Source organism: Chaetodon auriga, chromosome 23 (assembly GCF_051107435.1).
Source record: "Chaetodon auriga isolate fChaAug3 chromosome 23, fChaAug3.hap1, whole genome shotgun sequence".
NCBI lineage: Eukaryota > Metazoa > Chordata > Actinopteri > Chaetodontiformes > Chaetodontidae > Chaetodon > Chaetodon auriga.
This window is the reverse complement of record NC_135096.1, coordinates 9,004,827-9,020,447: the sequence shown is the minus strand read 5'-3', so window position 1 is coordinate 9,020,447 and position 15,621 is coordinate 9,004,827. Positions and strand designations below refer to the sequence as shown.

Sequence of the window (15,621 nt, the reverse complement as noted above, 5' to 3'; positions counted from 1 at the left end):
CATGACTTTCTCCAGTTTAGTCTGCAGCTAATTCTCTCAATGAGTCTGTAAGCGAAAAGGAATATTAAAAGCACTGAAGCATCAAGAAATGGCAGGCATCGCTGTATTTGATATATTCATATGAGGAGGTGATTTAAAATCTACATGAAAACAATCAACGCCTTGTTTTCCTGTACGCCATGGCACATGACGGAAAGAAATGTCAGTATGATGTCCCTGAAAGCATCCACGTCAATTTCATACAGTTATAGTTTATGAAAAGTGCAAAATCATGGTGTGTGTGCAGAAAGCAGCACTTTCCTGTCATGGTAAGGTCACTGCTGTCTCGGTAATGGGTAATAAGGTGTTCGTGGTTAATACACACAAACACCATGTGTGCATTTGTGTGTTCATGCGTGAGTGTATGACACAAATAAATAAAATGTTTTGCACACCTTTGTGCAGCGACCCAATAAAATGAAGTTGCACAGACATAAATGCAAAGTTGCATGCACACATATAAACTACAAACACATAAAAACAACAATACACATGCAGGCATGCACACACAGTGCCAAGTCAGGCAGTGTCCACGTTCTCATGACTCACACATTGTGTGAAGTGGTGGGTTTATAAGTAACAGTGTGTGTGTGCGCTTTAGTGTGTGTTTGTCAGTGTTTGCCTCTCGGTCATTAGTGTGTACGCTTGTGTGCGTGTGTAAATCTGTATATATGTGTCTGTGCCGTGTGTGCACGTGTGGTCCAACAAGGTGCACGGCGTGCTTGTCCCAGTTGGAAAATGTCCAACCTTGAGTTTTTAAAAACAAAATGTCAGGGTCATTGGTTCAAGGCATGTGCTCATGAAAACACAACATGGTATATCACAAGACACCATGACAACAGTGGACAAGATGCCAAGTCGGATGATTAAGGCCACTGACTGAAAAACTTTTATGTGTCCTCCATAGAGGTATTATTACTCCCACAGTGAAAAAAAGAACATTGGTTTACTTTAACTGCTGACATTTAACTTAATGAAATAAGTGTTTCATATCATCAGATCAACAGGCAGCGCATAAAACGACAATAAAAAGGACTACTTAATGAGCTGCACATAATAACATGAATTCACATGCAATGTAATGCGAACCAATACAATCCTGCTGTTTTGTCCACCTTGCGTGGGTTAAAATCACAACAGGATCCAGCTGTGCTGCCCTTAAAAAAGCAAGCACATTTTCAGAACAGCTGTCAGAAATGAAGAAATCAGTTTCACAAAGTCATCTGGTTGACTTTGTGGAGTAAAAACCCAGAACTCCCTCCAATCTGGAACATGGACCGAAGGAAAAACAGCTGCTTACGTCACTTAACCATATTGTAATGCTCACTCGTCTAATCATTGAAGCAGGAGTTGCCAGTCAGAAATATAAACCCAGCTGTTCTGCTGCCTACAGAACACAGTATGCATTATGCTCAGGGCAAACTATCCATTGCCTTTTGTCTAATGCAGAGGCACAACTCTCTGAATGGCTTGCTTAGAAAAGCCAGCTCCCTGTAAAGACCATCGGTTCTCCTGCTAATGTGATTCCAGCTTCCCCAGCTCAGCCCTGCCCAAAGCCTGGCTTTTCCACCAGAGGAGATGCTCCAACTGAAGCCAAGCGACATCAGCCGACCTCAACGTATGTGCAGCCTCAGGTGACAAATTAACCAGGCTGATGTGGACACATGGAGGACAACAGGAGCGCTGTGTCTCTGATGCCTTTGATAGATTCATGGCGATATTTTGATGCTTGAATTTACAGGTAGGCTACATCTTACCACCCCTTCCATGCAAAGTGCTTCAAAGAAATTCATTTCTGTGCCTGTGGCTTTTTCTGGCCATGCTCTGATGAAAACCACAGCGATGAGCCTATTTTTCATAGCAAAACCACTGACCATTGTCATTTAATAAAGAAATCCACAGGACAAACATATTTTATGGGTTCAAATAATTTTGTTTTGTAGTCAGTTAATATTAGAATTATCAGTGTGGTTTACACATTCATCATATTTTGAATGTATATCCATAAAAACACTACATCTTCATTTAAAATCGATAGTAAATAGTACCAGAAGACATGTTAAACTGCACACCATCATCATGATGTGAGTGCGAGCGCGTGTTCTTCCTCCACCCAGGTGATGATGCAGCTGCTGTGGGCGGAGCCCCCCGCTGCTGTTAAGAAGTTGCGGATTCTGCAGACATTACCAGTCCGAGCTTCACAAGCAAAGCGGTTGGGAGACACGAAGGGAGAGAGCCGCCCGGCAGGTAAGACTGCTGCTATTGACTGTCCAAATAGCGGTTTTCAGACAGCGACAAACTTTTCCTTTCATTTTCGAGCGAGGATGGAGGAACAGCTCTGCAATGCATCAGGTCGAAAAATCGTTTTGAGGTGTATCGAACTACTTAGAACTGGATGCAATATTTTAACAGTCCCCTGCAAACACCGAGACGTTGAATGGGCGCTGTTTGAACGTCCCATCGACATGGTCTGAAAGTTCAAAAATAGTTTCATAGTGAAAGTGACGGGACGACTTTTTATTTCTAGAATGGCGAAGGTATGGCCCGCCCTACTCTACGTCTGATTGGCTTTCGGTCATTTTCTTTGCGTAGCTATAACCAATTAGCAGTGTTCAATTCTAAATCCAGCCGCCCCATGGTGAAACCTAACCAACGCAACCAAACAAAGTGCTGGCCAATCAGAGGCTGAGTACGGCGGCTCGTACCTTCGCCATCCTAGCAAAAACTATGAAACCGGAAACTATAACAAAACCGTGATCGCAACCATTTTAAAAATCACTTAAGCTGTCAATAAAATGTCGTTGTATTAAAAAAAAAAGAAAAACACAATCAAAGAAGCATGCATTTGATTTTTCATAGTGAAAATATGATGAATATGACCTGGTGTCCTGCAGCGGATCATCTCGAGGGTTATTCGGCGGCGGCTGCCACCAATAAAATAAGTTTTTGTCAATCCAATACAAAAATACGCATGTGGTCGGAAATGTCCAAGTGCAAGTAAATGCAACAAGAGATGATGCTCCTTGCAGACTTTAAGAAGTTGTGAGGGTGGGGGGCACGTGGGATACACAGAAGTTCAAGAACAGATTTGATCTGTGTAAAGTAAGAAACAAATAGCCTTACCACAATGTGCCATTGTCTATTATGATTAGCAATATGATGGATAATTCAAACGTAGTGATACGCCATAAAGTGCACCAAGCCACCACAAACTTAATGGCCAACTAACTGTATAAGAATATATGTGATTATTATTGGAATGTCATATAAAACCATTTGAGTGCCCTAGACACGTCCTCTCGAAGTAGTACAGTAATACTAGATCAGAAATTATTGTAGTGTAAACACAACAACCACATATTTTGCGTAAACTAAACTACCGACCGCCCCAAGTGCCTTACATGGCACATTCACGTTCACACTCACACACTGATGGACATAAGAGTATCACAGAATGTAGAATATCATCGACAAAGTATCCTATAAATTGCTGCTGCAGAATATCAGAGGGATATTTAAAGGAATTTCTATCACAGTGTGATAGCTATATGACAGATTCACAAATAAAAACCCAGGATCACAGTTACATGCTTTACTTCAAGTCCTCACTTTAAGAATGTAAATTTCACACATATTAAGAGAAAAAGGGGCTACTCTGAGTGCACAGGACCAGTAGTGTTCGAAGTCTCACTGCCCCTCCCTCCTTTATTATGGGGAGTTATGTAACTTTGAGAAATCCAGCTGTAACACTGAGGCTCCAGTAGGACGCAGTGTTAAAAAAGGCCAGCCGCATTCCCAATGGCACAGTTTTTTGGGTTTTTTTTACTTGTAGTGGGTACTGCCACTGTACTTACAATATATGCATGCAACCCATGTATGATGCGCAATGTGATGTAACCGCTGCTGGCAGAAGATTGTGAGTAACATACCTGCGAATGCTGGGATTTGAAAATAAGGGAAATCTTCCAGTACCCCGTCCAGGGCTGTCCCACCACCCTTACCACTGTCCACATACCCCTTAAATTTAAACAAGGGTACACGCAGACAACCGCTTGCTTTAAAATAGAGCAACAAGGATTGGCTTGCTATGTTCATACTTTAAGTAACTTCAGTTCAGTGGTCAGAATCACATCATCGAAAATACAATGGATGGGAGGGACTGTATATATGCAGTCATTGGTGGAGCATGTTTCTGCACCACTTGGGCCCTTAAGCATGGCAGATCTGTCATGCTGGCTCACATTGCTTTTCCCTCCGTGTGATGATGTATTGGAAAATGCTAAATCTTTTTCTGGCATGCTTAATAGTATTGTCATATGGGTAATGAAACACAGCATGTGTTTCGTTTTAAAGGCCCTACACATAAATGGTTAGCCCACATAGGTGTTTGTAATTGAGTAAGTGGAAATTTCTGTGTCGGGTGAAGTGAAGACAGACAGACCGGGGAAACTTGATTTCAGCCTGGTGTAAAAAAAAAAAACCAAAAAAAAAAACCACATTCATCTTAAAAAACATTGCACATAATGCAACATTCCAGACCATTCAGCTGACCATTGCCAAATATGGAAAGCACTTTGGTGCAGCTATGATGCGCAAATTTACATTACTAATGGCAGGCAAAAGAGATTGTCTATTTTTTTTACTGTAACTACAGCCTGGAGCACAAACCCCTGTGCAGGCGATGATCAGGACAGTCCAATGTGGCGTGGGACTTCTGTAGGACCTGCTGATACTAGAGGTCAGAGAGCTGCAGCACCCCTTTAGTGTATTTGATTTGTGGTGTATAAATAAAATTGACTTCCCTGCAGGTCCAAAACTCGTTTGACAGCTGTCTTCTAATACAACTCTAAAAATGAGCCGGAAATGACAAAACCTCTGTTTACCCAGCATTCCCCTCCAGAAGTTGGTTTGCCTTGTGCTAATTATTTTAAATCAATATTGACGCTACTGCAAGTAGCATCCAGAGTAAACCTGTACTATAAAATAGCGTCGGTCCAGTGTACTCTGGTGAGGAAGTGTGACTGATGCTGTTGTTCCCAACATGAGTAAAACATTTGCATGCCGCCTGCACAGAGCTGAAACAGAGCAAATGGAGTGCGTGGAGAGACTTTGATTTTCCAAAGACTTGTTATATTGTTCTATATATAAGTATGCTTTAAGCCTTAATGTAATTTAAATTAGTTAAATAAAAATTCATGCCAAAATAGATGTCCTGAAACATGTACACGTTTATTTCTACTTACCCCAAAGGGCTGAAGCTCTGGCAGTGAGCTGTACACTCAAGGCAATTCAAATAAATTCTTCTGTAACCTCTTTACAGCTCCGCTTTAATTCACTCGTCATTCAGTTGAACCAGTCTGCAAACTGGAGGAGTGACACAGTCAGAATGATAGCATTGAGCAATGTGCTTCTTATGTAATCCATTCTCCTTTAACAGCACTGTTCCAACAAAGCTTTTAAAGGACGGCCTGGCAGAAAGGTTAAATGCTGACTTACAGCGGCCCTGGGGGTAAAAATACAACAGCATTTCAGAAAACAGTAATTTTTCAAATTTCACAAGCTGGATTAGAAAAATAATATGACTTTGCAATATTGTGCAACATAAAACTACAAATTACATAGTAATTAAAGCAGAAGGTGCAAGCAATGAGCAGACTTGGAAAGCAGGTTTAGAGTCAGGAGAGAAACCACCACTTCATGAAGAGCAGGGAGTTCGTCATGGGGAGGACTACCCAGCCTGTGAAATCAATTTCATAATTTCATTGGTGGCTGACAAGTCTCAAAGTGATGTCATCAGGATTATCTTGGTTTGGGATTGGAGACTGAACTGTAGGTGTGGATTTGATATTGACGGTTCTGTCATGACCTCAAAAGCGCAAGTTGACAAAACAAGAATTCTTAAGCATACTTCCAAAGAGCATCAAATTACATTTTGCATATTGACACATACGGTACCTGTCGGTGTGAACAGTAATCAGAGTATGGATGTCATCTTGTGGAAAATGTTTCGGCTGAGTGCTAATCAAAGACGCACTGAGCCTAAAAGTATTGTGATCAACTTGTGCTTTATAGAAGCATTAGAAATTGTAGCCAACTGTCTCAAATGTGGTTACAACATGCTTTGCATTGTTTTGGAAAGATTCATTTTCTTATTTAGTACATTTGTGTTTGTTGCAGGTTCCAGATGACCACCGCCATTTTCTAAGATGTCAAGCCACAAACTGCACTGATTCCCAAAGCTGAGGCTAACTCAGCCAAAGGAACAAGGACCATTTGTCATAACTTGATTTAAAGATATTGCACCTGGTCACCCCAGTACTACTCTGAGCAAAGAGCAACAAAAGTGCTCAAACATGGTCACTGCCACCACAATGGAAGTGGCAGACATCATCATTGTAGCAATCTACTTCATCCTGGTGCTTGTGATTGGCTTCCTTGCCATGTGGAAGGCCAATCGGAGCACAGTGAGTGGTTACTTCCTGGCTGGTCGCTCCATGAATTGGGCGGCTGTAGGAGCATCTCTATTTGTCAGCAACATCGGAAGTGAGCATTTCATTGGACTTGCTGGATCAGGTGCTGCTGGTGGGCTCAGTGTGGCTGCATGGGAATTAAATGCTTTATTATTACTCCAGTTGTTAGGCTGGATGTTTATCCCTGTGTATATTCAGTCTGGTGTCTACACCATGCCGGAGTACCTGTCTAAGCGGTACGGCGGGAGACGACTAAAGGTGTATTTCGCCATGTTATCTCTCATCCTGTACATCTTCACCAAGTTGTCCGTGGATCTCTATGCTGGAGCCTTGTTCATTCAGGAATCCTTAGGGTGGAACCTGTATCTGTCAATCATCTTCCTCATTGCCATGACAGCCTTGCTGACAGTCACTGGAGGTCTGGTCGCTGTCATCTACACAGATACCGTCCAGGCATTTCTGATGATTGTCGGAGCACTCTGCCTTACAGGCATCAGCCTCGTCAAAGTGGGAGGACTTGAAGGTCTTTATCTGTCGCCTTTGTGCATTGAAGTTACACAGTTTATACTATGGAATTAATTAAACTACAGTTTGATCTGCACACTGTACTATGCTAACCTGAGTCCTGCCATATCATTTTTAGGTTTGAGGGTGAAGTACATGCAGGCTACTCCAAATGTCACTGCCATCTTGCTGTCTTCACCCAACCTGACGTATTTTGAATCCTGCCATCACCACTACAATCCAAAGCCACATGCTCTCAAGATCCTTCGAGGCCCAAGCGATCCAGACCTGCCTTGGCCTGGATTCTTACTGGGCCAGACTCCTGCCTCTATTTGGTACAAGTCTTTCCATCCAGACTGACTTGTTGTTAGTTTATCCAATACTTTATTTATTTATTTATTTTTTTAAATAAATTCCATTACAATAATGCCTGTTTGGAAATTTGCTCCAAGATTAACAACCATGCTAACGGTCCAACATCCCTGGAATGTGATACTTGCAGTAATTGTCCAATTATCACATTAATTGTTAAGTAAGTGTCTTCACTGTGTGTTCCAGGTACTGGTGTGCAGATCAAGTGATTGTCCAGAGGGTTCTGGCAGCAAAGAACATTGCCCATGCCAAAGGTTCCACTCTCATGGCTGGCTGTCTGAAAATCCTCCCAATGTTCATCATCGTCATCCCAGGTAGAGCGATTATTTATTTATTTAGAGTGATTTGCAGTTGAAACCCTGCCTGGGGATTCCCTAAATGATAAATGACTGATTTATTTGTCATCATGATTCCAGGGATGATTTCCAGGATCTTCTTTGCTGATGAGTTGGCATGTATCAGCCCAGAGCACTGCATGGAAGTGTGCGGTTCTGCAGCTGGATGCAGCAACGTGGCTTACCCGCGGCTCGTCATGTCAGTGATGCCCATTGGTCTCCGTGGTCTGATGATGGCTGTCATGATTGCAGCTCTAATGAGCGACTTAGACTCTATCTTCAACTCAGCAAGCACCATATTCACATTGGATATTTACAAGATGCTACGAAAGCAGGTGTCATCCAGGGAGCTGGTGATAGTTGGCAGGTTGTTTGTGGTTGTCATGGTGATCATCAGTATTGCCTGGGTGCCGGTCATTATCGAGATGCAGGGAGGCCAGATGTTCTATTACATCCAGGAAGTATCAGATTACCTGACTCCACCCATAGCTGCTCTCTTCTTGCTTGGTGTTCTGTGGCATCGCTGCAATGAAACGGGTGCCTTTTGGGGTGGTATGGTAGGGTTTATCCTTGGAGCATCGCGTCTGGTTTTGGCATTTGTTTACCGAGAGCCTCACTGTGACCAGCCTGATGAGCGTCCATCTTTTATCAAAGATGTTCATTTCATGTATGTGGCAGCTATCTTGTTTTGGGTGTCAGCTTTGGTGACGGTAGTTGTGAGTCTCTGCACTCCTCCACCCAGAAAAGAACAAATCAGAACCACTACTCTGTGGGGGTTAAACAAGAGAAAGAGGCTAAAACAGCAAGAAAAAGAGAACGTTTTAGAAGACATCAATGCTTTGAGGTCTCTAAACCATGCAAATGGAAACACTATGCTTGGTAAAGAAAAGTGGCAAGACCAGCCACACGAGTGTAATGACACTGATGCCAATCATGACAATGGTCATATCAGTGATGTAGAGGACCACCGTCCAAGCCAGAACGGTTGTCACTCACTGATTTCTGACCCTAAAATGGTCGAAGAGGGAGAAGAGAGAGGAGTGAAGGATGGGGAGGACGAAGAGGAGGAGGAAGAGGAGTGTTGCTTTGGAGGAGGAGGAGGAGTTGAGAGTGGGAGGTGTGTGAAGGTTTTAGAGTGGTTCTGTGGCTTCCACGAGAAGCCCACCAAAGCTCAGGTCATTACAGTCCAGGAACAGGAGAGGATTGTAGATGAGCTTCTTCATGAACCTCCTCAAACCAGAATCATCCTGAACATAGGACTGGTGGTTATTTGCTCTGTCGGGATCTTCATCTTCTTGTATTTCTCCGTATAGGCTGGTTAATTCATGTCTGCCATTAAACTACAAGCAGGAATGGCCTGCAGACAAGCCACACCTCAGTTTTCTTTGAACTTTTAATTTAAAAAGAGCATGGTGTACAGGAAGACTCAGAGAGACTCTCTCTGCTGTCTCTCATGACAACACTTTGTCAAAAGGCCATCTGTACATACATTGAAGAGTTCTGTTGGCCTTTTTGTGCACTTGCCCGTTGCAAAATTGGATCTACAAGCAAGAACATTTTCAAAAGTTTGCTTTCTTTTCATCGTACAAATTCGTACTTTGTTACGTATTCTGAGATGTTTCTCTACATTGTATATATGGTGATGACGGGGGGGGTTGTCAGTACACTTTAAGTGAACCAGAGTTTAAGAGTTTCTAGACTGGAAAATCCTTTCCACTGATGCTGTGGTGGCTGGAATTGGTCATCACCAATTCCACCAGTTTTGTTACCTCTGGGACGTTCTGTTCAAGCTCAGGAAATGAGCAAATATGCATTCTGTGACTTTTTCACTAATTTTTGCCTGTGCCACACAGCACCAAAGAATGGCTTTAATGTCCTTAATGACATTCACTCATAAACTGGGGAAACTTGAGAACCTCAACATACACTATGTGCTGTGGATAAGCACACACTTCGTCTTTATTAATAACCACACCATCGATCTTTTACTTTGACAAGAAGATCCACTTGTCTGAATTGCAGCTCAGGACTGAACAGTAAGGGATCTACTCAAGTAGAGGTTAACCAGGGGCTTTGGTTTTGGTCCAGTGCTTTGTATACTGGCAGCTGGTCAGCCTGTTGTGCCTCATACCAAATAGAGATTGGTATGATCTGAGTTGAGATTTCTGTTCTCAAAAGTGCTTTCTTTCTGAGATTTTAGATAAGAAGTTCGTTTAAGTAATAGTTTTACTCCACGTTGTATTGATCAGTGGGGAATGCACAAGAGTCTGTATATTTAAATGCAACTTAAAATCTTTTTTTTTTGTATTTTGTACTACCCACTGTCAACCATTGTATCTTCTTTTGTTGTGAGTGCTCCTGGTGCAATGCACCTATATAACACCATTGTGTAAAACACAACGCTGTTGCTTTATGGCACTCTTACAGTGGAGTTTTCAGGAGGATTGACTGTTTCAGCAGTTCTTTTTGTACAGTCTGTGGTATTTTTCCATACATGTACAACAAAATTCATGTCAAATGTTATTCATTAAAGGAATTCATAGATACAAGTTTGTCCCATTTGTAATTTACCCAAGCATTCATGCTAACACTGTAGCATACAACTAGTGGAAGATTGTCTCACTGACAAATGTGAGTTGTAAGCTGGTGAGCTGGGACATGCCCTTCACATCAACATCTAAGTGGTAATTGTGAATGGGAATTTTGTATTTCCACAATCTGATATACCTATATATAAATAGTATACAATACTTGTTATAATAACACATGTACATTATACATAGATATAGATTAAAAAAAAAAATTACAGGAAAAACCTTTGTGAACAAGTGAAAGAATACACAGAAACAAATGCATTTCTTTACATATCAGTTTTCAGTTTTGTTGTTGTGGTGAGGGTACGGTCGGGTTTGCAGATATGTCGGGAAAATATGCATTTAATGAGATCCTGTTGTGTTTTTGATTTTCCACACTTTTAGAGCTCAGACGGTGTCCTCCACTCAAATGGTTTAAATTTTTCTGAACATGAATAATGGTGTTTTTGTATTGATTTCTAAGAACTGGTGCTAAGCCTGATTTCAGATGTGAAGGGGGAGGGGGGGGGGCTTCTAGGTTGATACAGTGAATATAATTGCATTATTGGCAATTAAACTGAAGTTTAGAACCTATTCTATGCAAGAAAAAACTGATCAAGCCAAGCCAAGTGACTTCTGTGGTATTTCTATTGCGAGAATCTTCTCAGGAAAAAACAGAGGTGCCAGTCTTCTGTCGTCTTCCCACATCTGACTGTAAGGATTTCTCACATTGTTTTATGCAATAAAAATAAGGATGGAACTACAAAGATCAGTGTGCTTTCATTTGATGTCACTGTTTGTCACCATCCAGCACTCTGACGCATCCCTTAAAAGAAAATAATATCTGACCAAACTGGTCGTTCTGGTCCACTTAAAGGCCTCCACCGGGATATGTACATAAGGGTTATTGTCTGTTAACAGTGTGTGATGTTCAGAAACTACACACTGTGCCTTGAGGTTTTCTGTGAACTGATGTGCTTTACAGAGAACAAACACAAATGAAAACAGTTTGGGTCTATTTATTATAATGACAAGTAGTGGTATGAAGTGGGACATCAGCATGATGTTCCCTGGTTGATACATTCCCAGTCAGTTGACCTGCCATCAGCTATTTGTCCGCCACTTTCGTCCAGGCTGAAACATCTCAACAACTAGGGCTTAGATTCCCATGAAATTTTGAACGGACATATGTCGCTGCAACATCTGAATGAAGGCTTGTGGATACACACGCTAATTGATTTTGCATATTTTGAAAAATAGACTAGATAAACCAAAGATAAACTGTAAAACACACAATTAATCCAACTGAAATTGGTTTACACAGGTTTGTGTTCAGCCTTAAATTTAAATGTCTGTCTGAAGTATTAATACTTATTCTTTATTTCATTTTACGTTTATTTTGTTTTAAATGTTATCCATCTCCTTTCTTCCCCTGCACGTTTCAATCAATAGAGGAGGAGGATAACATTCATTTGTAGACGACAGTAGTTAGCATTAGGCTAAGCTAGCTATCGTAGCCCTTTTCACTGTGTTTTACATGCTTGGTGGAGATCTTTGTCACCTGATTTGAAAGCTACAATTTTCCTCTTCATAATTCTTTGTAGAAATCACTTAGTTCAGATTGACCAACCAGTGCAAAGAAGCGGGCAAAGGACAGCAGGCTCTCCAGGCTTGACCAGCTGTGCTCGCACCGTAATGGACCGCCTCGACAGCCACAGCACACCCGCAAACTGCACAGTCTGTACCCGTTCTGTTCATGATGAACAGAAAACCTGCAGAGCCCAGTGTGTGTGCAGGTTAAAATGGCTGCAGATTGGAGGTCACACCTGCATCCCATCAGCCCATCCCCATGCGATCACCTCATGTGACAGACACGCCGACAAAACACTGAACTGATAATACTGCCACTCAAAAGAATAATACATCACTGCACGCGCTCAGGCTGATACAGGTCCACCTTGTTACACTCTCAGTATCTTTACTTATGCATGGTTTATTGTTCATATAGACGGACATATTGTCAGCTCGACTGACATGTCTGTGCATAACTATTGCGTTTCTTCAAATAGATTCATGTCCTTGTGGATGGCCACAAGGTAAAAATGCCCATACTCATGACATCCACCCAGAAGACTGAGAACTGCTCAACAATACAGAGGAAGGCCATTGTATATGTCTAACTGATAATCAGTGGTACTGCACAGGCTGCAAAATCTGTCTATGTAAATGGATTTTATTGGATTACTATTATGTTGTAATGATTTATCCTTTTTATCCTTTATTGATCCCCTCACAGATATTCATTCTCTGAATTTAGCCCATTCACCCTGGGACCAGTGCCTTCATCAAAGCACTGATACATGGTTTTGCACCCAGCACAAACCCACGCAAACATGGGGAGAACATGCAAACTCCAACTTGCTGTGAGGCAACAGCGCTAAAACCACACACATGTTGTCTCTGTGCACCTCCCTCACACAGTACAGCCTCACACAGCCTCAAGCGTTGGCTGTAGACTATAGGTCTTATTAAAGGGGAACTCCAGTGATTTGGTAAATGTACTTACAATTTATATTTTGATCCCTCGCAAACGGTTATGTTTCAAGCACATTGATGCAATTGTGTCATTACTATAAATAATGCGCTCCCATATTCAGTACTGGTTCTCTCGTTCCTTGCAATTTACAAGCCATATTTTAGAAAATACATTCATCACCAGCTGCATGCATTGCTTTTTAGTTATTCACGAGAAATCTAAACTTGCGATACATAATCGATAATAAAATGCAACACAAAAAGCTGTCTAGGAAAGCAGTAGACATGAGGCGAGGACATGCCATGGATCACAAGTCACGGTATGCAAGGCACATTTCACATACTGAAAAAGAATGTGACTATTAAAAGGCACCACAAGCAAACATGCCACCACTCATTCAGTTAACATGACATTAGAAACATCCTCTGCTGCGGTGGAAAGTTACAGACTTTAAGTGGAAAGTTACTGGGTAGACACCCCCACCACACACACACACACACACACACACAGGCTCAAGCTCACTGCATGACGAGAAGGGTTAGAATTTCTGTCTCGGCTGCCTTCAAGTTCATATTCATACATTACATGCTGGTGCACAGTTTATCAGGAAATGTCATTTATTTTCTGAAATAGTTATTCAAAATGGATCTAAAACACCTTCAGAAAGTTCTGATAATTAGGCCTCTACTTTGTACTTTGCATTCTTTGAGAACTGTTTTTTTATCCTGTGCTGCTGAATGAGAATCAGCAAGATCAAATATTAAAGTGCTACTCAATGATGGTTTGTATTCAAATTGACCAAGCCACTGAATGCATCCTGTGTGTGTGTGTGTGTGTGTGTGTGTGTGTTTGTACACGTGGGTCAGGTTTGTGGTTTGCCATTTAGCTATGATGGTTAAAGTTCAGGTAACAGACGAGAGACTGCATTATGTCTGTGAGTGTTCTCACAAGGAGAAAGGTACAAATGAGCCTCTGTGTGTGAGTGTGAGTGTGTGTGTGTGTGTGTGTGTGTGTGTGTGTGTGTGTGTGTGTGTGAGAGAGAGAGAGAGAGAGAGAGAGAGAGAGAGAGACCACAGAAAACACAATGTGTGTGTGTGTGTGTCTGTGTGTGTGTGTGTGTGTCTGTGTGTGTGTGTGTGTGTGTGTGTGTGTGTTTGTGTGGATCTCAGTTTAACACCCAAGATGCTCAGAACTGACTCAAAACCCCAGAAAACATTTATGTGTTTGGAGTCTGAGTTTGCGGCTCGTAGTTTAAAATGAGAACATGCTCAGACTTCATATTGTGTTTGATTTTGGTCGGCCACCATCCCCAACCACGGCGGTGAGTCAGCTGAAACAACATGAAACAACCAAAATGCAAATGTTGCATGTGTTGCAGCCAGAAAAAAAACGTGTGAATGAAAGTCAGTGTGTGTGAGTTGTGGATTTGTGTCAGCAAAGACATCCCATATGCACATAATGAAACACCAATATAACTTCCTCTTGAGCTCCGTTGGCCTGCTTGACAGATTAAAAAAGAATCACAGCAGCACAGGCTGGGACACTCTGATTTTTTGTCCCTCATAAGGCTCCAAAAATGCTGGATCCTTCAATTCCCATGATGCAACCAGTAGCGTTTTGTTGCTGCCTGATAATTGCCTCAGTACATCAATATTCACATCCCGAGCTTGAAAGAGGCTTTTCAATACACATTTTATAGTCTCTGTGCTTAATATGCAGTCATGGGTCTTTGCATTTACACCTGGCATTAATAAGTTTGCGGTCAGATCTCAATATGCAGATCACAGGCAGCTCCAGATGTGGCCTCACTGATCTGATTGTAATCTCACTTCCATCTCGCTTTGAAATGCAGATTCAAATCGCATGTTAGCATCAAGTGAAACTTAAGAAAGGGGATCAAATTAAAATGGAATATGATTGAACAAAAATGGGACTTAGGTCAGTTTTACCTGCAGTCTAAATGTACAATAGATGCTACAGTGTAACTAGCTGTTGGTTCTCTGGACTGTAAGATGTGTTTTATTTATTTATTTTGCAATTAAAGGCTGTAACTTCCTCATAACTTCCTTAAAAGTTCCCTGAAAAGAATTATGCAAATTTGGTATTTATTTCTTTTTTTTCCCCCCTGTGGGCAAAGTTTACAGTTTTGGATGTTGTGAAGACATGTTGTGCACTCTGAATCCATGCTTTATGTCGAAATATTAGTTCCTGCACCTCATCAAAAACTCTGACTCAAACCATGTGCTCCAGATCTCGTCTTTCCACGCTGTGCTGTTCCCTGTCTGAATTTCCCCAAGGTGCTTTCAAAACAACTTGAACATGAACATACTGAAGATATATGACATATGACAAATAATATCAGTTGGAGTAACTGCAGCTTTCTTCGGCTGTGCATGTCATACATATTATTCATAAAGAAGACACTGTTCAGCGGTGATATAGCCCCGTGGTACAGCGTGAGGTACAGTGACTTTAACAGTGCTGTTAAAGTAGCGAATAGTTGCTGATTTACGTTCATTGATTTGACTATTATATTCATTTTCCCTCATTCATTGTAACAGCTAGTTGTCAGCAGTCAAAATCTGCTGTGGGCATAGGTGTGTACATACACAGTGTCCTTTTTAACAAAGGTATGCATACATCATCAGAGGCTGTTACAACATGTACGTTCCTGCTGTCAGACATTTGTGAACACTGTCAGGTGAAGTGAATGTCAAGATGTCGTGATCAAGACAGAGAAAATGGCTTGGACAGGCCGAAAAATAAATATAGAAAATAAATAAATAATAAGA

At 41.5% G+C, this 15,621-nt stretch overlaps 1 protein-coding gene across 1 annotated transcript; it reads left to right on the top strand.

Moving 5' to 3' along the window:
• The first annotated feature begins 2,236 nt into the window (after positions 1 to 2,236).
• LOC143315982 (sodium/myo-inositol cotransporter-like) lies at positions 2,237 to 9,301 on the top strand. Its single transcript, XM_076723626.1, has 5 exons — positions 2,237 to 2,286; positions 6,217 to 7,032; positions 7,153 to 7,348; positions 7,572 to 7,699; positions 7,802 to 9,301. The coding sequence occupies exons 2-5, from the start codon at positions 6,393 to 6,395 to the stop codon at positions 9,031 to 9,033; spliced, it is 2,196 nt and encodes a 731-aa protein (XP_076579741.1). The 5' UTR covers positions 2,237 to 2,286; positions 6,217 to 6,392; the 3' UTR covers positions 9,034 to 9,301.
• Positions 9,302 to 15,621: the final 6,320 nt, after the last annotated feature.